Source organism: Castanea sativa, chromosome 5, assembly GCF_040712315.1.
Source record: "Castanea sativa cultivar Marrone di Chiusa Pesio chromosome 5, ASM4071231v1".
Classification (NCBI taxonomy): Eukaryota; Viridiplantae; Streptophyta; class Magnoliopsida; order Fagales; family Fagaceae; genus Castanea; species Castanea sativa.
Genome location: NC_134017.1, coordinates 19,757,677 through 19,780,644, shown reverse-complemented (window position 1 = coordinate 19,780,644; position 22,968 = coordinate 19,757,677). Strand labels below are relative to the sequence as shown.

The 22,968-nt window shown below is 37.9% G+C and overlaps 1 protein-coding gene across 1 annotated transcript; it reads left to right on the top strand.

The window, feature by feature from the left end:
* The first annotated feature begins 10,907 nt into the window (after positions 1 to 10,907).
* LOC142636847 (G-type lectin S-receptor-like serine/threonine-protein kinase CES101) lies at positions 10,908 to 16,423 on the top strand. Its single transcript, XM_075811141.1, has 7 exons — positions 10,908 to 11,709; positions 13,291 to 13,446; positions 13,530 to 13,735; positions 14,973 to 15,183; positions 15,304 to 15,541; positions 15,655 to 15,805; positions 15,893 to 16,423. The coding sequence occupies exons 1-7, from the start codon at positions 10,962 to 10,964 to the stop codon at positions 16,202 to 16,204; spliced, it is 2,022 nt and encodes a 673-aa protein (XP_075667256.1). The 5' UTR covers positions 10,908 to 10,961; the 3' UTR covers positions 16,205 to 16,423.
* Positions 16,424 to 22,968: the final 6,545 nt, after the last annotated feature.

Here is a 22,968-nt window from a genome sequence, read left to right as displayed (position 1 = left end):
CTTTGTGGACTTGTAGATTTTTCATCCTTTGGATGATCCGTCCACTTTGTGGACTTGTAGGGTTTTCATCCTTTGGATGAGCCGTCCACTTTGTGGACTTATAGGTTTTTCATCCTTCGGATTATCCGTCCACTTTGTGGACTCGTAGGGTTTTCATCCTTTGGATGAGCCGTCCACTTTGTGGACTTGTAGGTTTTTCATCCTTTGGATGATCCGTCCATTTTGTGGACTTGTAGGTTTTTCATCCTTTGGATGATCCGTCCATTTTGTGGACTTCGTAGACTCTTTACCTTTTGGGTGATCCGTCCACTCTATGGACTTGTAGATTTTCACCATTTTGGAATGATCCGCCCACTTTTGGACTTGTAGATTTTCATCAACATGCATTTCGTATTTTCTAAATTAAAATTCCCCTCATAAGTTCAACAAACCAAATTGTTAATGGAAAAGAAAACTTGAGTTCTAAAAAGTAAAAGCTATGACTGTCTAAAATTAAACTGAAAAATAAGGCAGTAGGTATCGTCTTGTGACTGCTGCACTACTGGTAGTACTTCTTCAGGTGCTCCGTGTTCCAGGGATGGCCCAACTTCCTTCCGTCTAATGTCTCCAAGTAGTACGTTCCTTTCCTGCGCCATGAGATGATTCTGTACGGGCCTTCCCAGTTAGGACCCAGCTTTCCCAAGGACGCATCCTTCGTAGCGCCAAGCACTTTTCGTAACACTAGATCTCCAACCTTGAAGTCCTGGTGCCGAACCTTGGAGTTGTAATGTTTTTCCATCATGTCTTGGTACCGCGCCAGTCTCTGGGCTGTTGTTGCCCTGACTTCATCTACAAGGTCAAGCCCTAGACGTAATGCTTCAACATTCTTGCTCTTGTCATAGCTTTCCACGCGGTAGCTCCTCAATCCTATTTCTGCCGGTATAAGGGCCTCAGCACCGAACGCCAATCGAAATGGTGTCTCTCCTGTTGGTGTTCTTGCCGTTGTTCTGTACGCCCATAGCACACTTGGTAGTTCGTCTGGCCATATGCCTTTTCCCCCCTCGAGCCGGGTCTTGATGATCTTTAACAAGGACCGGTTCGTAACTTCAACTTGTCCATTGGCCTGTGGATGAGCGGGCGACGAGTAGTGATTCTTGATTCCCAGCTGAGAACAAAAGTCTCGGAACGCATCGTTGTCAAATTGCTTCCCATTGTTCGAAACGAGCACTCTTGGGATCCCATATCGGCAAATAATACTTCTCCATACAAAGTTGCGAATGTTTTTCTCCGTGATAGTAGCAAAAGCTTCTGCTTCCACCCACTTGGTGAAGTAGTCGATACCAACTACCAAGAACTTCAATTGTCTTACCGCTATTGGAAATGGACCCATGATGTCTAACCCCCATTGTGCGAATGGCCACGGGGCCGTCATGAGTGTAAGTTCCTCCGTTGGCTGTCTTATAAGATTTCCAAACCGCTGACACTTATCACAGGCTCTAACGTACATGTGGGCATCCTTCTGCATTGTCGGCCAATAGTACCCTGCTCGGAGTAGCTTGTGCACCAGAGACCTTGATCCGGAGTGGTTTCCACAAATTCCTTCATGAACTTCCCTCATCACATAGTCTGCTTCGTCATGGCCAAGGCATCTCAGATATGGTCGGGAGAATCCTCTTTTGTAGAGAATGTCTTTTATCAGTGTGAATCGGGCAGCCCTAACCTTCAATTTCCTTGCGTCTTCCTTCCCGTCTGGCAGCTTGCCGTCCTTGAGGTACGCCACAATTGGAACCGTCCAATCGTCTTCAGTGCTTAATTCCTGCACTCGAACATTATCTAGCAGCGATGAGTGTTGGATGAAGGACAATACCTGCTCTGGGACGATCATAGGTTCGGCCAAAGCAGCCTTTGCGAGTCGATCCGCTTCTTGATTCTCTTCTCTCGGGATCTGAGCTATCGTGAATTGGAGGTCACTCGTTCGACCCTTCACTTCTCCGAGGTACCTTCTCATTCGTTCACTCCTACAATCATAGCTCCCATTAACTTAGCTAGCTACGATTTGGGAATCGGAGTAGACCACTACCTTCCTGGCCCCAGCCGCTATTACAAGCTCCAATCCCGCCATCAGGGCCTCATACTCCGCTTCATTATTCGTAGTAGGGAACTCCAGACGGATCATGCATTCAATCTTATCTCCTTCTGGGGTATGGAGTACAAGTCCTACTCCTCCCGCGTGCTTATTGGAGGATCCGTCTATGTGAATTTTCCATGTGGGCGTCTCTTCTGCCCCTACTCCTCAGGTGTAGTGAATTCCGCGATGAAGTCTGCCAATATTTGTCCTTTCACAGCTGGTATTGGATATCGTACTCACTCAGCTCGACAGCCCATAAAGCCATCCGTCCGGCAGTTTCAGGATTGTTCATTGCCCTCCGCAGGGGCTGATCCGTCAGGACTATTATGGTATGTGCTTGAAAATAGGGCTTCAGTTTTCGAGCTACAGTTACAAGAGCGAAGGCAAGTTTCTCCATCCGTAGGTATCTCCCCTCTGCGCCTCTTAGCGCTCGGCTAATAAAGTACACGGACTTTTGTATCTTCCCTTCCTCTTTGATGAGAGCTGCACTTACCGCTATTGATGAGACGGCAAGGTACAGGAGCAATTCCTCCCCCGGCGCGGATGGACTAAGCAATGGCGGGGCAGAGAGATATGCTTTTAACTCCTCAAATGCCCTTTGGCATTCGTCCGTCCACTCGAAAGATCTTCTTAGTGTTCTGAAGAAAGGTAGACACTTGTCCGTTGCTCTCGATACGAACCTGTTTAGGGCTGCTATCTTCCCTGTCAAGCTTTGTACTTCCTTCACCGTCCTCGGAGGAGATAGCTCCATAATTGCTTTCACTTTCTCGGGGTTGACCTCAATGCCCCGCTGGGACACCATGAATCCTAGGAATTTTCCAATAGTTACTCCGAATGCGCATTTGCTTGGATTCAGCTTCATTTTGTACGTTCGAAGAGTGTTGAAAGTCTCCTGGAGGTCCCTCAGATGATCCGACACCTTTACACTTTTCACCAACATGTCATCTACGTAGACCTGGACGTTCCGGCCAATTTGGTGCGCGAACATTTTGTTCATTAATCGTTGGTACGTGGCTCCTGCATTCTTGAGCCCGAATGGCATCACCTTGTAGCAAAAAAGCCCTTGGCTCGTCACAAATGATGTTTTCTCATGGTCTGTCTTCTCCAACTTAATCTGGTTATACCCCGAGAAGGCGTCCATGAAGCTCAACAACTCATGTCTTGCGGTGGAGTCCACTAAGGCGTCAATCCGTGGGAGCGGGTAACTGTCTTTAGGGCACGCTTTATTTAGATCCGTGAAGTCAACGCACATTCTCCACTTCCCATTTGACTTTTTGACCATTACCACATTTGCCAGCCAGTTTGGGTAGTACACCTCTCGTATGGAGTTCGCTTCTCGTAGCTTCTGCACTTCCTCTGCTGCGGCTCGATCCCGTTCAGGGGCAAACACGCGCTTCTTTTGTCGAACTGGGGGGAAGGAAGGTGATACGTTCAATTTATGAACTATGACTGCTGGATCTATTCCTGGCATGTCATCATGGCTCCATGCAAACACGTCTTGGTTCTCTTTGAGGAATAGTAAGAGCGTATGTCAAACCGTTTGGTTGACCGAGGTCCCTATTCTGGTGGTCCGATCGGGCTTCGAATCATCCAGTTGTACCTCTTCCAATTTCTCCACGGGTTCTGCTACTGCTCTCTGTTCTTCGATGTTCATTGCTTGTACATGGTCATCCATCTCCATCATGGCAACATAACATTCCTGCGCAGCCACCTGATTTCCGCGCAATTCTCCAACTCCATATTGGGTGGGAAACTTGATCATCAGATGGTAAGTAGAAGTGACGGCCTTCCATGCATTGAGGGTGGGTCGCCCGAGTATGGCGTTATACGCCGAGGAGCAATCGACCACGAGAAAGGAAACATCCTTGACTATTTGTTGTGGGTAGTCTCCTACTGTCACCGGCAACGTGACGGATCCTAAAGGATAGACCCGAGTTCCACCAAAGCCAATGAGGGGCGTGCATGTTGGAGTTAGGCGCTCTTTGGCAATCCCCATCTGCTGGAACGCGGGGTAGTAAAGGATATCTGCCGAGCTCCCGTTATCCACTAAGACTCGGTGGATGTTGAAGTCTCCTACCTGTATACTAACAACAAGCGCGTCGTCATGGGGGTGGTGAAGGCGTCGGGCCTCTTCTTCAGAAAACTCGATACGGGAGTTGTTCCGTCCTATTCTTTCTAGTGATGGGCCCGTCGACTGGACACTTTGAACCGTCCGCAAATAGGTCTTTCTGGCCTTTTTGGACAATCCCGTTGAAGTGCTGCCCCCTATTATCATCCGTATGTCTGCTACCGGTGGTCTGGGACGTTCGTTTTCCCGTCTAGGATTCGGCTCCTGGGGTTGATCCGTTCTCTCCTTCCGCACGAACCTCTGCAACCTTCCCTGCCTTATAAGGGCTTCGATCTGTTGTTTCAGGTCATAACAGTCCGTTGTATCATGGTCGTGGTCACGATGAAAATGGCAATATCTATCTCTTGGCCTCTTGTTCGGATCTCCCTTCAGCTTGCCCGGGAATGTCAAGCTTCCTTCATCTTTGATTTGCATTAACACTTGGTCAATTGGGGCTGTGAGGGGGGTGAAACTTGTAAACCTCCCCGAAGGTGGTTTGGATCTCTGGTCTTCTCGTCGATCCCTAGTTATTGCCATTTTTCGTCCATTATCTTGTTTCATATCTTCCTGTCTTTCCCTTTTTCTTGGCTTATAGTCGTCTCTGGCCAGCAAGGCATCCTCCGCGTTCATATACTTCGTCGCCCTGTAATATACATCGGACATAGTCTTTGGGTCATTCTTGCAGAGAGAAAACAAGAACTTACCCTCTCGTAACCCGTTCGTGAATGCTGCCTTGTGTATCTTGTCATATGCCTCGTCAATCGAGAGGGATTCCTTGTTGAAGCGGGCTATATAAGACCTCAATGTCTCACCTTCGCGTTGCTTAATACCCAGTATACGTGCAATAGACCTCTTGTGTCGATGACTTCCAATAAAGTGTGATACAAACTGTGCGCCTAGTTCCTTAAAAGTGCCGATGGAATTAGGCGTCAGCCTACTGTACCAATCCCTCGCAGGCCCTTTCAAGGTGGTGAGAAAAGCCCTGCACATGATTTCATCCGGTACACCCTGGAGATGCATTAGGGTTCTGAAAGACTCCAGGTGATCCAACGGGTCTTTGGATTCGTCGTAGTTTTCCATATGGGGCATGCAGAACTTTGGAGGAACGGGGCATGAATTCACCAACGCTGTGAATGGTGAATCCGTTCTATGGACGAGGTCGTCTAGGTTGCTGGATACCCTTCCTCTAAGGGCGTTCATCATCACATCCATGTGTTCCCTCATCTCCTGCATTTCGGCGGCTATGTGAGTCGGTACAGCGTCTAAGACCGGTGGTTGATTGTTTTCTTGTCGCTCAGGTCTGGTTAGAGCGTTACTGCCCTCAGGTCTTTCTGCGTTCCTTCCTTCCGGACTAGCGCCCTCCTGATCTTCCTGTGGTGCACTTGGGTGTGCGGTCCTTTGTCGCAACTGTTCTTCCAAATCATGATTCTGCTTGATGAGGCGCTCAACCGCCGCCGCAAGCGTTTGGACCTGCCTCTCTAGAGCGGTGGCGTGCGGTTCGTCGCCTTGATTGTTGTTCGTCGCCATCGATCGAGTGAGTGCCATGCAACTCTTTGTCTCAGGAATAGAGCGAGGCTAAAGTAATCGGAAGATTTTCTCTTTCCCATAGACAGCGCCAACTGATGAAGCCGAAAATATCGCCAGTGAGTTGCAAGCACCCCTCCGCCTAAAGCTATACCTGCAAAAAGAAAATAATGGACCTAAAAGAGAGCACCGGTGTGGTGCCGGCCAAAAACCCTCCGAAGGTCAAGTTAGAATCTTGTTTCTTTAACCCTAGAATGCCAGAGTTAAGAATATTGTGCGTACCTTCATATCTAGGGTTTCTGGGGTATTTATATTGGATGGAATTGCTTTTCTTTTAGGATACAACTTCCTTCTCAAGTTTCTTTCCATATAGGAGTCTTCTCAAACGTGTGTCGCAAGAAGTCCAAATGTGTACGTTTGCGCAAGGATAAAGCAAAAGTTCATTTGAAACATATCATATGACATGCAACCAGGAATCTACAATTAACTTATACCTGACGGATACTCAGCAAAATTTAACCGTCATAGTCGCGTCACCTATGGTGCCAATCCATCTTCATGCTCTCCGTCCCTTCAAGTTTTATGGGAATATCCATCTTCTATTTTTTATCCCCTTCAGCTAGGTTAGGTGTTATAGTGCGTGACAATTGTGGTGCAGCTATTGGAGCGCTCTTCATGTCCACTTCTCTTGGTTGGTCTGTGGCTAAGTTGGAAGCTTTAGGCTGTCAACGGGCTGTCTAGTTTGCTTTAGAGCTTGGTCTTTCTCGTGTGGTTATTGAAGGGGATTCCGCCATAGTCATTGATGCTCTTCAGCATGGGACGAGCGAGCTCACTAGCTACGGGAACATTCTAGATGATATTCATGTTCAAGCCTCTACTTTTCAGTGTATTGCTTTTAATTATGTTAGTCGTGTGTGTAATTCTGTAGATTATGCGTTAGCAAAGAAAGCTAGTTCTAGTGTGGGGCTTCAGATGTGGTTTGAAGACCTACCTGCTGACATTGCTCCCTTTGTTTTTTGTGATATTCATTGATTTAGTTTTTGAATAAATTCCCAGACCAGTGGTCTGGTTTCTCAAAAAAGAACAAAAAAAAAAAAAAACAAAAACAAAAACATTTTGCAAATACCACTTTCCTAAAATATGGACTGCCATATTTGCCTCTCTAGGCACTCAATGACCCAATTATTCATCAATGTTTGCATGTTTAAGCCACACCAGCAAGATCAGAGGCAGTGCCAGGGGGGTTGAGGTAGGGGGGGCAGTTGCCCCCTTGGCTCCTTAAAAAAAAAAAAAAAAAAAAATCCTTGAAATAGGTATATTATGAACTATTCTTTGGTACTTTACCCAAAAAAAAAAAAAAAGACTTACTTTTATATATGTACAGACCCTTAACACCAAGAAAGTAGGAAAAAAAAAAAAAATCTTCTCCCACATATCAAATCATATAACTTTTTCACAAAATTTACTATTCTTATTAGTTTTATCTCACCACAACATCTTCACCCATTTCATTGTTCCTTTTTTTCTCAACTATTATTTTCAGTTAACTATTCACAACACTTTTCTTGTGAAGTAATGCTATGAATACTACAAATTTTACAAATTGACATATTATCAATCATTAAAAAATTCATTCAAACATTAATTTATTATATTGTTTTAGCACTATACATTCTTGTCACATCAGTTTGTGAGCTTTTTACAGTAGAATGTATAATTGTTTTAACTTTAAGAAATTCTATGTCCACAAAAATTTAACAACACTTTACAACAAATCTTAAATAACAGGTTGTTACTGATTGTTATTGGTGAGCAAAAAATTAATTTCAATGGTAGGTTAAAATTTGAACCAGTTTCAACTTACCACTTATGATTTGTTGTGAAAGTATTGTGAAAATCTTGTTTATCACTTTTTTTTTCATGGCAATTCAATTAGTGGTCCTCATAAGTAACGCATAATTATTAGGAGAAAAAACTTAATGTCCTTTTAATACTATTTTAATCTTGCCCCCCTCAACTAAAATCCTGACTCCGCCGCTGAACTAGATCCATTATTTCAAGCACAAAAAGGGGAGTACACGATAATGGACATGTGTGATATAGATCATTTGTTACTGACTTGGGCAGTATGCATGCTTACATGCGTGCATTTGTATATTTTTGAGGTCAGACTCATCACGATTAAGACCTTAGCAGTTAGTAGTATGAGGAGTCTAATTATTATAGTTTAAATTTTTATGAGTAAATATTAACGAAAACAATATAATCTTAATAAAATCTTTTTGTTCATAAATGGAAATCCAATTTTGATAAAATAAATCACAAATCACCTTATTCACATGAAAAAAAAGCCCTTAATAGATAAATAAATGTAATATGGCACTTTTTGTGGACTTTTTACTTTAAAATATTACTTAATAATTAGCATTCAAATCAACATACATACATACATACATACATATATATATATATATATATATATATATATATATATATATTCTCTCAAGTATTGTATATAGATGTACTTAAATGTGTATATGAGTGTATCATACATATTAATTTTTCCCCTCTCAAGTCAAATCATGACTCTGCCAATACCTTTAGTATTAGGCCATGATCTTCCGCTCCAAGTTCTTATAAGGTATGATATGAGCTCCATATGAAAGGCCCACTATAATTCAAAGATACTACTTGACAATTTGTTCTTATCAAAACTCTTTCTATATTAAGTTTTGTAAGGTCAAGTTTTGTGTCCTAAGCCCAAGAAGTAACTGAACTAGGGCCCAAAGAGCCCAATACAATGAATTTGTAGAGAGTGTGCAAAACTAGGCTCCAATAGATTAAGCAACGCGCACAATGGATTCAAGGTAGTAAGAAAGCAAAGAAAATTAAGCTATGTACAAAGAAAATCCCTCCTCAGCAAAGTCCGAAGAGAGTAGTTCTTCAGACTTGGTTATAATTTCAGTTCTTGGTTGTTACAGTTTTTTCTTCCACCATTTCCAGATGATCTCCTCCTTGGAGAATCTCTTACATTATATAACCTCTTTCAATTGATCTTGGCCTTTCACCTTTTGATCATGTATGACGCTTTTCGAGTGCTTGTCCCATCAGATGCCTTTTGAGTGCTTATTCCATCAAACGCCCTTCCCAGATTTTTTGTGAGTTACGGCAACCAAAACAGCACTGTACAGGGGTCTTCTCTACATAAATGCGGCCAGAGAGTTTGGTGAAGTGCATTAAATGTTGTGGCAACTATCATCCCTCCAGTTATGTTAGGGCTAACCCCTATCTCTGAAGTTTTTCCTCTACGATGAGGCCTCCTCTGGTGATGTGCCATCAACGTGGCCATGACTCGCCTCCCTGGCCTTGCCGTCCGAGGATATGGCCTTCTTGGAGCCGCGCCGGCCTCCTCGGCATCAGGTATGACACATGACACTATTACTATATTAAATTTTTGTATCCCACAAGTCTAAATTTGGTAAGGACGGAGTGTAAAATTCATATTTTACACCATCTAATAAGAGATTGACACATTAGTGTTTTACTTAAAACTCAATACATTTTACCATACATAATAATATCTTAATAAACTCACAGTTGACTTGGATTTTCAAATTGGTAATAGAATTAATTAGGTGTGTTTGTGTCTATTCTTAAATATTTAATATGATGGTCTAGCATGTTAAGATTGCAACTTGGGTTTTACATCATATCCTTATAGAATTTAATCTGTTTTGTTTTTAAGGAGCCTAGCTAATCAATTATTTTTTGAGGACGGTTAGCTTTTCTTTTTTAGGATACCAAGTCTTCCTTTGAGTGCCTACTATTTAAAAATGTTGTAATACTATATATATATATATATATATATATATATATATATATATATATATATATGTATGTATGTATGTATATAATGAAAAATATTTTAAAATTTTCTAAAGCATGGAATTGTCTAGTTCGTATCGGCAGAAAACTACCATGTATTCGATACATTTATCAACCCTCTTACTTGAGAATAAGTCCCACAAGTAGGAGAGTAGAATAGTTGATACATATACCAGGTACATTTAATATCTCACCTCCTGTCCCAAAAGCTTCATCCCAGTATGAGATACCCTAATCCATTCCACCTTACATTACTTGTGGGAATTTTATTAGTGGAAGTCTAATCATTGAAAATTGAGTGTGACAAGACTAGTGTGGATTAAAGACAGACTTTTTTGAATTTTTCTCACCAAAGATTTTTCTATGAACACACACCACGGGTTGCTGATTGAATATCGTTTATTACTGAAAACTGAAAACTGAAAATACTGTAACAAAATAATTTTTAAATATGTGAATAGTATTATGAGACCCAATTTTAATGAAAATTTTACTAAATTTTGTACCTGTGAGTACTGTATATAGTGCTCAGAACCCCTTGTTTAAAGGCCAGACGTAGACGCTAGCAATCCAAACTCACACTGCATACACAAAATTTATATTTATTAATATATTTTTTTTGCTAAATTTATATTTATTAATATATGATTAGATTTCATTACTTACCACTAATTATTATGAAAAAAAAAACATAAAAATTAATTAGAGTACAACATGAGGTTAAGATGAAGGGTGTGCATGGGTTAGGTTAGGTTGAGTTGAAGGGATTTTTTTACCCAACTCACCATGGTAGGTCAAAAAAATTCAACCTAACCTAACCCATCACATAAGTCTAACCCAACCCACATGGGTTGAGTTGGGTCGGGTTGAACCCATGGATTGGACAAATTTTTATTATTATTATTAATAAATTGAGTAGAAAAAAAAAATTATAAAAAACTCTAAAATTAGTATCAATGTAACTCCTTAAATGCAAACAACACTAATGTCTAAACAACAATAATAATTTACTAAGTTTGTATGAATTAATTGACTTTTATACAAAATATAAATAAATGATTATTTTAAAAAATTTATTAATTATATAATATATTTTAAATATGTATATATATTAAGTATATGAATAGGTCGAGTCTGGCAGCTTTGAAAACTTTTTTGCCACAACGACTGTGATACTGTCCAAGTTGGGGGCAGCAGCGTGAGTGCCTGACAGCTTTTCACAATCGTTTACCCACTGTGCACTTATTTTACCTCTCTCCTCTATCCATCTTTTATCTTCACATCAGCCTAACAAATCATAATTGTATTCCAAATTCATTTGTTAATAGCAATCGGAATATGAAGAAATATAATTTATATTACATTTGCTCCGTTTTATTGTTGGTCTCGTTGCTGAAACAACATCCATCAAAAGCCCAACAAGCTTATTACTTGAATAACACTTGCGACGAAGACCTAGACATCGCGAATGGGTATAGATGCAACAGCGAAACCAGTTGCGAATCCTACCTCACGTTCCGATCCAATGCTTCTTACTATTCTGCAGCGACCATCGGCTCCTTATTGGGCGTCGATGCCTCCGTCATCGCCGAAATCAACAACATCACAAAATTCCAGCCCATCCCCACCGAGCCCACAAACAGAGCCCCGATCATCATCCCTGTCAACTGTTCATGCTCGGGTCAGTACTACCAGCAAATCAGCTACTACAGGGTGCAGAGCGAATCCGAAACCTATTTCACTATTGCCAACAATTACCAGGGTCTCACCACTTGCCAGGCCATTATGCATCAGAATCCTTATAAAGATAAGACGCTGAGAATGGGCGTGGATGTAATTATCCCACTCACTTGCGCTTGTCCCACGCCCAACCAGACGGCAAGTGGCTTCAAGCACTTGCTCACATATGTGGTTGTCGACGGGGATAATCTCTCTGCAATTGCTGGTTCATTCGGTGCGGACATGCAGAGCATAATTGATGCAAACAGTAATTATTATTATATGTCCGAGGATGCCATACAGTCATTCACAACCATTCTCGTCCCACTAAAGAGCAGGCCGATCAGTAATGTTAGCGTGAATTTAGGTAACTATTCTTGCCAAACCCAACCCCCCATTCTCCTATAAATATCCTATGAAGATTTTATTAATCTAATATATATTTTTTTTCATCTGTATATTTAATTTAAATATGAAATTAAATAATCATGATAATTATTATGGCAAATTACAACTTACTCCCATATAGTTTGGTTGAAATTTAAATTAGTTACATGTGGTTTAAGATTTGGTACTTTACTCACTTACGGTTTGACCGAAATTTAAGTTGTCGAAATTTTATGATGCAATTGTCCATTTGAATTCTTTTTTATCTTGTATTTTTATGTTTTTTTTTTTTTTTTTGGAGAAGAGAAACGTAAAAGCAAAGCAAAATCACATATTTTTAACAATGTGTGTTAAGTAAATTTAACTGAACTAACCTCAGATAAAGTGTTGAATTTCAAACCACAAGTAGACAATTTAAATTTCAACCAAACCACGTACAAATAAATTGAAATTTCTCCTTATTATTGTTAGATATTTATTATAATTATGATTATATATTTTATCATTAGATATTTATGGAGTATGCTTTTTTTTATTAGACTATATTTTTAATTATTTAAACAAATAGGACTTGCTGAGTAAAATTATAAGGTCTCAAAAACTTATAATTAGATGGTATAATATTATGCGATAAACAAAAATTACTTAAGTTTGATATATATTACTGTAAGTTATTCAAAACGTACTTGGTCAACTTTCACCGGTTGGTCCTCGAGTTACACTTGCTCTGGCATACTAAAAATTCTTGCTGCAATTTCTTCATTCTTGAATCACCCACCTAAAAAGTATCTACATAAGAGTTATGTGTTGTTTAAATTGTGGATAAAGAGTCCTTAAAAAAATTATAAAACAAAGAGAAAAATCTTAAAAGATTTGAAGCCCCCTATATGTGAAGGAAGAGAAAGTGAGTTTTATCAATCTTATTATTTTGTTGTCTAAAGCACAAGTAGTCCCGGCATCTTAAAGCATAGTAAATGATAAGAAAATGCTATTACTAGTAGAACATTAAAAAATTGGTTGTCCAGATCAGGGGCAGAGCTAGGGGGGGTCGAGGGGGGGGGGGGGGCACTTGCCCCCTGACCCCACCCAAAAAATCTGTTAATATTTACTTACTAGCTAGTCTAGATGCATTTTAGGTAAAAATATAAAATTGTTATTAATGATGAAAAGCTATAAAACTGTATACATAATATGAGCAACTGCTTTCATGGGAGGATTGAGAACGTAGCCTACTTATACGTAATAGAAATTTTTGTAAGTTGTACTTTATGTCTATCTAACAACTAAAAACCTTTCCATTTCATAAGTAGAGTTATAACATTTTTTATAATTACAATTTCAAAATGATTTTTTATGTAAATAAACCCCTAATAGATAAATATAATATAATGAATATGTTATTTTCTTTTGAATTTTCTTGCATTCAAATATTGCTTAAGCATACACATGAATGAATTGTCATTTTGCAAATTGATCTCAAACACTATATCAATATGTATATGTTCGTTTGCACGTGTGTAAATGTGATGTCAAATGCAATTTTTGCCCCCTCTCAAGTTAGATCCTAGCTCCGCCACTGGTCCAGATGCAGATAATTCAAAAAACAGGTGGGCAAACAGGTGGTGGATATGGCTCATCATCGTGACAGTTGGGGGAATTATTATTGCCTTGTTGTGCTTCTTTTACCATTCAAAATGGAAAAAACAAAAAGCTGAAGGTAATCGATGCTCCTGCTACATATTTTATTTTATGTACTTAGCAACATATTTTTAAGTTACATTTTTCTTTCATGTTAATTAGGGGAGAGAAAAAAGAAACAAAATATTCTCGTAATGGAACTTGGAGGTAATGCAACAACTTGCAATGTACATGACAAAGTGAAGAAACAAGGCAAAGATGGGCAAGATGGATTGCAAACATTCAGCTTCAAAAGCATTTATGATGCTACAAGTAATTTCTCAACTGAAAATAAATTAGGAGAGGGCGGTTTTGGACAAGTTTATAAGGTTAGTTCTTCGCTATATATATATATATATATATATATATATATATATATATATATATATATTTTTTTTTTTTTTTTTTATAGAGTTTTAACCTATAGCGTTGCTAAAGGTCTTAAGAAATTGGGAACTAGACTCATTATAGCAAAAACTTGAGAAGAAAGTGAAGAAAGTTTCCCCTTTTTGCTGCTGGACCCGTATGTATAGATGGGGAGAGAGCTTGAGCTTTTTAGCTCTTTCTAGTTGTATGTGAGAAATGAGAGCAAAAGGAGGTAGGAATTTTGGTTTGTTTGGCCAGCTAGGGAAGTTTCTAACTTGAATTTGTGGCTTGCTTCATTTCTGACTTGCATGGTAAGGAGAGCAAGTGTCCTCTCAAAGATTGGGCAAAGTGTCTTAAGCTTATTCGTTCATGTGTCTAAGAAGTTACTAAAATACCCTTCCCTTAAGTAGCTAATTACAAGACTAACAATATACATGGTAACTTAACCACTTAATATAGTGGCATATATTGCTTTGTACATACATAGTATATAATCATAATACAATTAGCCATTCACTTTTATATATGTATATAAAAGTATCAAACTTAGTTGAATGATCCGTAGTAATTAAGATTTAACCCTCCATTACAAACCATTAAAGGTTCCTAGTTTAACTTAAGTTCCTAATTGGTGCAGGGCACCACACATACAATATATACAACTAAAAATAAAATGTTAAAATTTTATGTAAATAAAAAATCGATAATAAAAAAGAAGATGTGTGCAGAAATTACAAAAAAAAAAAGGTCAATGTATTGAAAATGAGTCAATAAAAAACTTAAGTTTAAAAGCTTATGATAAGGTAATGATGAAACGGTCAGGTTAGTTTGGGTAGTAGTCGATCAGAAACTAATCAGACTCAAATGGGTTACAATTTCTAATATTTTCTATTACACTTTACAACTACGCTATTTTTTCGTTCATGTTTGGATGGGTTATTGAATCCTGGTCGAATTTAATTTGTCAGATCTATCCACAACCTTAAATTAACCTATTCCATCTCTTTATTTTTTGTTAGGTTCAACATTTAAACTTAAGACCTAATCAAGACTAGCTAATACAATTTGACCAATTAATTTGCACTTGAGCCGCATCGATCCCAAGTGCTAGATAGAATTTTGATAGAAAATTAAATAATGCAAGTGGAGATTGATTTAAGGTAATGTGAGTTAAATATGACTAACACAATATATTTTCAGGGTAAATTACCTGATGGGAAAGAAATAGCAATTAAGAGACTCTCGAGAAGTTCTAGACAAGGATTGCTAGAGTTCAAGAATGAAGCTATTCTCATTGCCAAACTCCAACACATTAATCTTGTCCGACTTTTAGGATTTTGTATTCAAGAAGAAGAAAATATACTAATATATGAGTACATGCCCAACAAGAGTTTAGATTTCTTCCTCTTCGGTAGGACATATGTTCATTCCTATGAAAATTTGCTCATATGTTGATATTTTTGTTTTCTTTTATTCCAAGTCAATTAATATACTTATCATTTTCTTGCTATTATTTTCTACTATGAGTCAGATTCTACTAAAAAGTATTTATTAAATTGGAAAAAACGCTTCCACATCATTGAAGGCATAGCTCAAGGACTTGTTTATCTCCACAAATATTCAAGGCTAACAATAATTCACCGGGATTTAAAAGCAAGCAACATTTTGCTTGATAAGGAGATGAATCCGAAAATATCTGATTTTGGCTTGGCAAAAATAGTTGGGTTGAAAGGATCAGAAGAAAACACAAATAGGGTTGTTGGAACATAGTAAGTATGCATTTCCTTTAAAGCATGCATAATTGAATTCTATTTTTGTGTGTGTGAGAGTGAATATATGTGCTTGTTCATACACTAAGTTTTATTGTCAATTATTGCTTCAGTGGTTATATGTTCCCAGAGTACGCAATGAATGGTGTTGTTTCAATAAAAATTGATGTATTCAGCTTTGGAGTTCTACTATTAGAAATAATCAGTGGCAAGAAAAACAATGGTCGATATCACTCTGAGTATCCACTCAACCTTATAGGATATGTAAGTTTTCCTCTTGACCCTTCTTATCATGTGCATGGAATATTGAACTTAATAGCTAACATTAATGAATAATTGGGCTTGTATCAGGCATGGCAATTATGGAATGAAGGTAAAGGTTTAGAGCTTACAGACCTAGCAATACTAGATGAGTCATGCATTCCATCTGAAGTATTGAGATGCATTCATGTTGGTCTCTTATGCGTACAAGATCAGGCAACAGATAGACCCACTATGGTAGATGTTGTTTCTTTTCTTGCAAACGAAACTATTCAACTATCTACTCCGAAACAACCCGCATTTTTTATCAACACAATCACGAAAGAGTTAGACGTTTTAGAAAATAAGTCAAAAAATTATTCAATAAATAATGTCACAATTTCAAAATTGGATGCCAGATAAATACTAAAATACTAGAGTTATGTATGAAAATCTAGCATGAATATACATGCCTTTGTGATAGGGGCTATACTTGATTATGACTTTACTAGCTTGTATGGATTGTTGGTTTAATGATTTATTACAAATTTTAATTAGGGTTATGTACTTATCTACCTATATCTGATTACGTTTATCTTTAATTCTTATTGCTAAAAGTAATGAAAATAATTAATAATGCTTGTGTGAGTTAACTAGATTAAATTGATTACGATGTACATCACTACTGTATCTTATTTTGTAGTAATAATTGTTGAGCCCAAAGGCTTTTTCTCTTCCACAAGGGGAATTTGGACAGGGTGACCCACAGAGGAATAACAACAAGAAAAGGGAACCTTGTTTAACCTTCTTTTTTATTTTAGATTATGACCTCTTATTTTATCAGGCTAATATGAAAAAATAACAGCAAACTTTGCAAGGTGCCATAGATACATGAAGAGGTCTCAGGTCAATAGCTTAATAGGGAGAAAACTACAATTTTCTTCGCTAAGAATACTAAGGTTAATAAGAAGAGCAATATAAAATCCTTTTAAGGGTCCCCAAGTTAAAGGTCATGATAAATAATAGAGGTTGCCTTCTTTTGTTGGGAGGTCCAAACAAGATGCTTTTAGGACAATTGAAGACCGTTTCTTATTAAAGCAGTCAGAATCCATCCCAATGAGCTGATCAAGAATTCCCATTGCACTTTGTAATGATTTAATTATCAAAAATGATTAGCAATTTTTGGTACAGGTGCGAAAATAATGAATAAAGGCATCATTGGATTTATTGAGGTTCATTATGGACAACCTCAAAAATAATGAATATCAGTTTTATGCAAGATGGTCCTCACTCTCAAGACATTGAAACAAGCTATTCCGGATTGTTGGACTGGTATTCTATGGGCTCAGCCCATTACACTAGATAACTTCAGGAATGTGGAACGAATGAATGATAGTGGCCTATTACTCCTAACTCACATTTTTTTTAGGAAGAAAGCTTTCAAGGTTAATTGAACAAGTACACCAAATACAAACTATGTTCTTTTTTTCTTTTTCTTTTTGGGTAGGAATACAAACTATATTCTTTAAAAGTCTAACATATTCACCTAAATATCTTCTTCTTTTTTAATTTTATTTTCATGTAGAATATTATTTTCTATTTTCTTATTTGTGAATCTCAAGATACATAAAATATATATTTTAAAAAAAACTGCAAAGTTATTTATACTACTATTTAAGAAATTTCTCTTGTTTAGAATAGACTATATTCAAGCTTTGAAGGTTTTTTTTTTTTTGAGGAAGAAAGCTTTCAAGGTTAATTGAACAAGTACTCCAAATACAAACTATATTCTTTAAAAGTCTAACATATTCACCTAAATATCTTTATCTTTTTTCCTTATTTTCATGTGGAATATTATTTTCTATTTTCTTATTTGTAAATCTCAAAGAAGATATATAAAATATATGTTAAAAAAACTACAAAGTTATCTATACTACTATTTAAGAAGTTTCTCCAATTTGAAATAGACAATTATGTGGTTAAAAAATAATCCAACACCCTAAGTTAAAGCAAGGACAAAACTTGAGGACAATTAGGTAAAAACTTCAACTTTTAACTCAAAGACCATTTTACACTTTAATTTTATAATGGCTTGATATGATGAAGATTTTGATGTTAGATCAATCATGGAATTTTTCACCCTTGTAAAATGACTATTTTACACTTTTGAGAGTTGTGTGGCTTAAAATAAATGGTTTTGATTGTTTGCAAAATTGGGTGTCTGCATATGCCCCAGTGGTAGATTTTATGAAATTGAACACCAATGCTACAAGAAAACACCATATTTCATGACCAAATCAAACTCATTATTCATAGAGATATGATGTGGAAATCTTCACATAGGAAAGCTTGGAACTCCATTTCGGGCTTGACTGATGCGAATGGTGTTTGGTAGGAAGATCCACGGATTATTGAGAGTTGGCTACTGATTATTTTACCACATTGTTCACAACCTCAAATCCTTCAAACTGTGAAGAGTTAAATGCAGCTATTGAATCAGTTATTTCTGAATCAATGAATTATTTGTTGACAAGGGAATTTCAACCTTCGGAAGTGGCCCAATCTTTGAAACAAATGCACCCAACGACGTCTCGTGACCCTGATGGTATGCCTCCGCTCTTTTATCAAACCTTTTGGCCTTTAGTTGGTGATTGTGTTACTAAATTAGTGCTGGATTTTCTTAACTTGGGTATTGCCCCTCCTAATTTCAATGAGACACATATTATTCTCATTCCAAATACTAAAAACCCAAGCCATATGACTGATTATAGACTCATTAGTCTATGTAATGTGGTGTATAAACTAGCTTCTAAAACTTTGACCAATCGTATGAAGTCTGTGTTATCTAGCATTGTCAGTGAGAATCAAAGTGTCTTTACCAATGGTCGTTTTGTTACACATAATGTGTTGGTAGCCTTTGAAACTATGCACCATATTAGTCAGAAGCGGAGTAGAAAGGTGGGTGACAAGGCTCAAAAGCTTAACATGAGTAAAGCTTATGATAGGGTTGAATGGGCATGTTTGGAAAACTTTTTTTTTTTTGAGGAGTTTGGAAAACATTATGATACAGTTGGGTTTTCATAGGAAGCTAGTGGATACTATTTTGTCATGTGTATCATCTGTTGTTTATAGGGGTGTGCAACCAACCTGCCAAACCGACCCGATCCAACCCAACCCGCCAAGTTGGATTGGTTTTTAGGGTTTGGTGGGTTGGGTTGGGTTGGGTTACAAAATTTTTTTTGATAGTGGGTTGGGTTGGGTTGGGTTTGGGTCATAAAATTCCAAACCTACCAAACCCAACTCGATCCACCCATATATTTAATATATATATATATATATATATATTTAAAATATATTTTATAATTAATAAATTTTTTAAAATAACTAGCTCTTCCTATCCTATATAAAAGCCAATCAGTTCACACAAATCCTAATCAATTACTATTGTTGTTTAGTCATTAGCGTTGTTTGCCTTTAAAGAGTTACATCGATACTAATGTTTGGTTTTTTTTTTAATATATTTATATTTATATTTATATTTTTTTCTACTCCATTTAATAATAATAATAATAATAATAATAAATTTGTCCAACTCATGGACCCAACCCAACCCATGTGGGTTTTGTTGGACTTATGTAATAGGTTGGATTGGGTTGAATATTTTTTTGACCCACTATGGTGGGTTGGGTCAAAAAATTCCCTTAACCCGATCCATGCACACCCCTAACTGTTTATTCTGTTTGCATTAACAAGCAACCTTGTGGCCGTATTATCCCATCTTGGGATCAACGCCAAGGGATCCTCTATCTCCCTCTTTGTTTTTGTTTTGTGCATTGGGGCTTTCAGCTTTGCTTCATCGTGCTTCAAAAAGGGGTTCAATTACCGGTATTTCAGTTAGTCGCCATGCCCTTCGGATTACTCACTTATTCTTTGCGAATGATAGCCTGATTTTCTATCAAGCAACTTTGGAGGAATGTACAAAGTTAGAGCGCATTTTTTCCTTGTACGAATCTATCTCTAGCCAACAATTGAAAAGGAATAAAACAACGCTTTTCTTCAACAAAAATACTCCTCAAGCCATTTAGAAGGAAATCAAATGTCGCTTTGGTGCACAAGTCATTCGCCAACATGAGAAATATCTAGGCCTACCCTCCCTTGCAAGGTTGAACAAACGAAACACTTTCATCCAACTCGAGGAAAAATTGGGTAATAAGCTCTCAAGGTGGAAGGAAAAACTTTTATCCAATGCGGGGAAAGAGGTTCTCATTAAATCAGTTCCCCAAGCCATCTCGGCTTATTTTATGAGTTGTTTTAAAATTCCAGACTCGATTTCTGATGACTTAGCAGGCATGGTGAGAAGTTTTTGGTGGGAAAAAAACAATGGGGGGAACAAGATTGCTCGGCTGAGTTGGGAGAAAATGTGTCACCCAAAGGTGGAAGGGGGAATGGGTTTTTGGGATTTGAAGGCTTTTAACATTGCTCTATTAGCCAAGTAGGGGTGGCATCTTCAAACTTGCCCAAATTCTCTGTTTCACCGTGCTTTTAAGGCTAAGTATTTTCCCAACCATGATTTTATCGATGCTAGTTTGAGGGTGTTCCATCCTTTGCATGAAGGAGTATTATGTCTTCTCAACCAGTGGTAAAGGCTGGATGCCAATGGCTTATTGGCAATGAAGAGAATGCTAGTGTTTGGGGTGACAAGTGGCTTCCTACCCCTTCTACCTTTCAAGTATCAACTCCAATTCGAGTTTTACACCCTCAGTCTCCTGTTTCGGAGTTGATTGATCATTAGAATGGGGCATGGAACTCGGTGTTGGTTCGGCAGGTTTTCTTTAAGCATGAAGCTGAACAATCCTAGAAATTCCTCTCAGCCCGTCCCTTCCTCCTGATACTCGGTTTTGGGCATTTACTTCATGAGGGCGTTTCTCTGTTGCTAGTGCGTATTGGGTAGCACTCAATGCTAAGGTAAAGGCACAAAATAATGGGAGTAGTGGAGAGAATTCAGATCCTCGGCAGATGCACTCTTTGTGGAAATTCGTTTGGAAGCTTAAGGTTCCAAATAAAATCCGCTCCTTTATATGGCGAGCTTGCAAAGATATTTTACCGATGAAGTCCAATTTGATGCATCGATATATTATCAAGGAGAACATTTGCGAAGCTTGGGCTGGAGGTGGAAGATTCCGGGCACTGATTTTGGTGCTGTCTAAAAGCTCAGGAAGTCTGGAAGTTTTGGGTCTATTTGGGGATGTGTTAAGGTGGGACGAATCGGATCTTTCATGGATCTATTTTGGTTGCTGAAGTTTTCTCAAAACCTGGATGCAGAGAAGTTGGCACTTTTTGCCACGCTAGCTTGGTGTCTTTAGACTTCTCGAAATCTAGTGAAGGTGGGGGGTTTTCGCAAGTCAGCCGTGCATATTTTTCAGTGGGCTCAATCTTATTTGGAGGAGTTTCAGCTAGCAAACTATTCTCCTACCCAGCTATGGATTTTAACATAAGTGTATTGGTCGCCTCCTAAACCTCCTTGGTACAAGGTTAATATGGATGGCACTGTCTTCTCGACTTTCAAATCTGTTGGTTTGGGTATTGTGGTTCGAGACCAGTGGGGCAATGTGGTAGCAACAATGAGTAAGCTTGTGGCAACTTCGTTGGGTCCACTAGAGATGGAGGTGAAGGCTATGGAAGAGGCAATCCTGTTTGCCAGAGACACGGGATTTCCTTAAGTCCTCTCTAAGACTGATTCACTCACGGTTATTCATTCCCTAAATGGTGTTATTGCCCTGCCTGCCAGTATAGTTAACATTATTTCTGGTTTTCTTCATCTCCTTGGCTCTTTTAGACAGGTGCAATTTGCTTATGTCCCTTGTTCAGGTAATAAGGCAGCTCATGGTCTAGCACAGTATGCTAGGGACATTTCTAATTTTGTTTCTTGGATAGAGGAACCTCCATGTATTTTTGAACGCGTTCTAGCACTTGATGTACTGTTTTTATCCTCTTCTGAATAAAGTTTCTAGTCTTTATATCAAAAAAAAAAAAAAAAATGTTGACTCATGGTGAATGACTACCGCTCAATGGGCTCAGAGTGAACTATTAGTACCTAAGGCATCAATTTGGGGTCAACTATAACCACTTAAAGTGCCAATTTGGGTTGAGCAATAATCACTTAAGCCATTGGTTCGGAATGTCATGCTAGGAAATTGTTTAATGCATTTTTCAAAAACCTAGTTTTATTGATCTAGTTTCATGCTAGAAAAGGATTTTAGGTGTTTGATAATAACTTAGTCTTACAAAAATAAGATCTTATGCGAGGATATGGTTTTAACGTTTTTTTTTTTTTTTTTTTTTAATTTCTTATTCCAGCAATTGTACGTCTTTGGAATATATTATGAATGGTATTGTCTGAACAAAAGTTGATGTATTTAGTTATGAAGAACTACTCTTAGACATTTTGAGAGGAAAGAAGAAAACCAATCTCTATCATTCAAATCACCCACTCAATCTTATAGGACATGTAAGTAATCCAAACTAATAAACCTTTGTAAATTGCATATGAAATCTAACCTTGACTCCTTGACGGTTAGCATTAATTGCGTCTAACTAAATTTCTATCAAGCATGGCAAATATGGAATGAAGGTAGAGGATTATAGATAACTGACACAATATTGAATAAAACATATATGCCTTCCAAATGAAGCATTAATTTGCTTTCGTGTTGGTCTCTTGTGCATACAAGAAAATGCAACAGACAGACTCACCATGTAAGATGTTATTTACTTATTTATATGTTTTTAACTAAACCATCTAACTACCTATCCCAAAAAAACTAGCGTTTTTCATGAAAACAATTGCAGAAACTTTTCCACCAATAATGTAACAATTTCAGGGATGGATCCTAGATAAATGCACTATTCATTTCCAAATGTGTATGTTAGGTTCTAAAACTTTAGAAACTAATATATTAGAACTTCAATTTGTATTATGTTGGCAAACCATGATCAAAACATAGAGTCTAGGTTTAGGCTTGCTCAAAGTGTGGTTTATTGTAAAATTGGAATCAAGTGATTGTAGGATTATTGGTCAAAATCTGCAAGGCTCAATCGATCGAAAATTAGGCTCGATCGATCGAAAATTAGGCTCGATCGATCGAAAATTAGACTCGATCGATTAAAAGTTGTGCAGATATAATTTT

Excerpts from the sequence above, each read along its gene's own strand:
- LOC142636847 (XM_075811141.1), top strand. The coding sequence starts at position 10,962 with ATGAAGAAATATAATTTATATTACATTTGCTCCGTTTTATTGTTGGTC. Across the intron at positions 15,184-15,303 it reads TTTAGATTTCTTCCTCTTCG|ATTCTACTAAAAAGTATTTA; the intron begins GTAGGACATATG and ends ACTATGAGTCAG. Across the intron at positions 15,542-15,654 it reads AATAGGGTTGTTGGAACATA|TGGTTATATGTTCCCAGAGT; the intron begins GTAAGTATGCAT and ends TTATTGCTTCAG.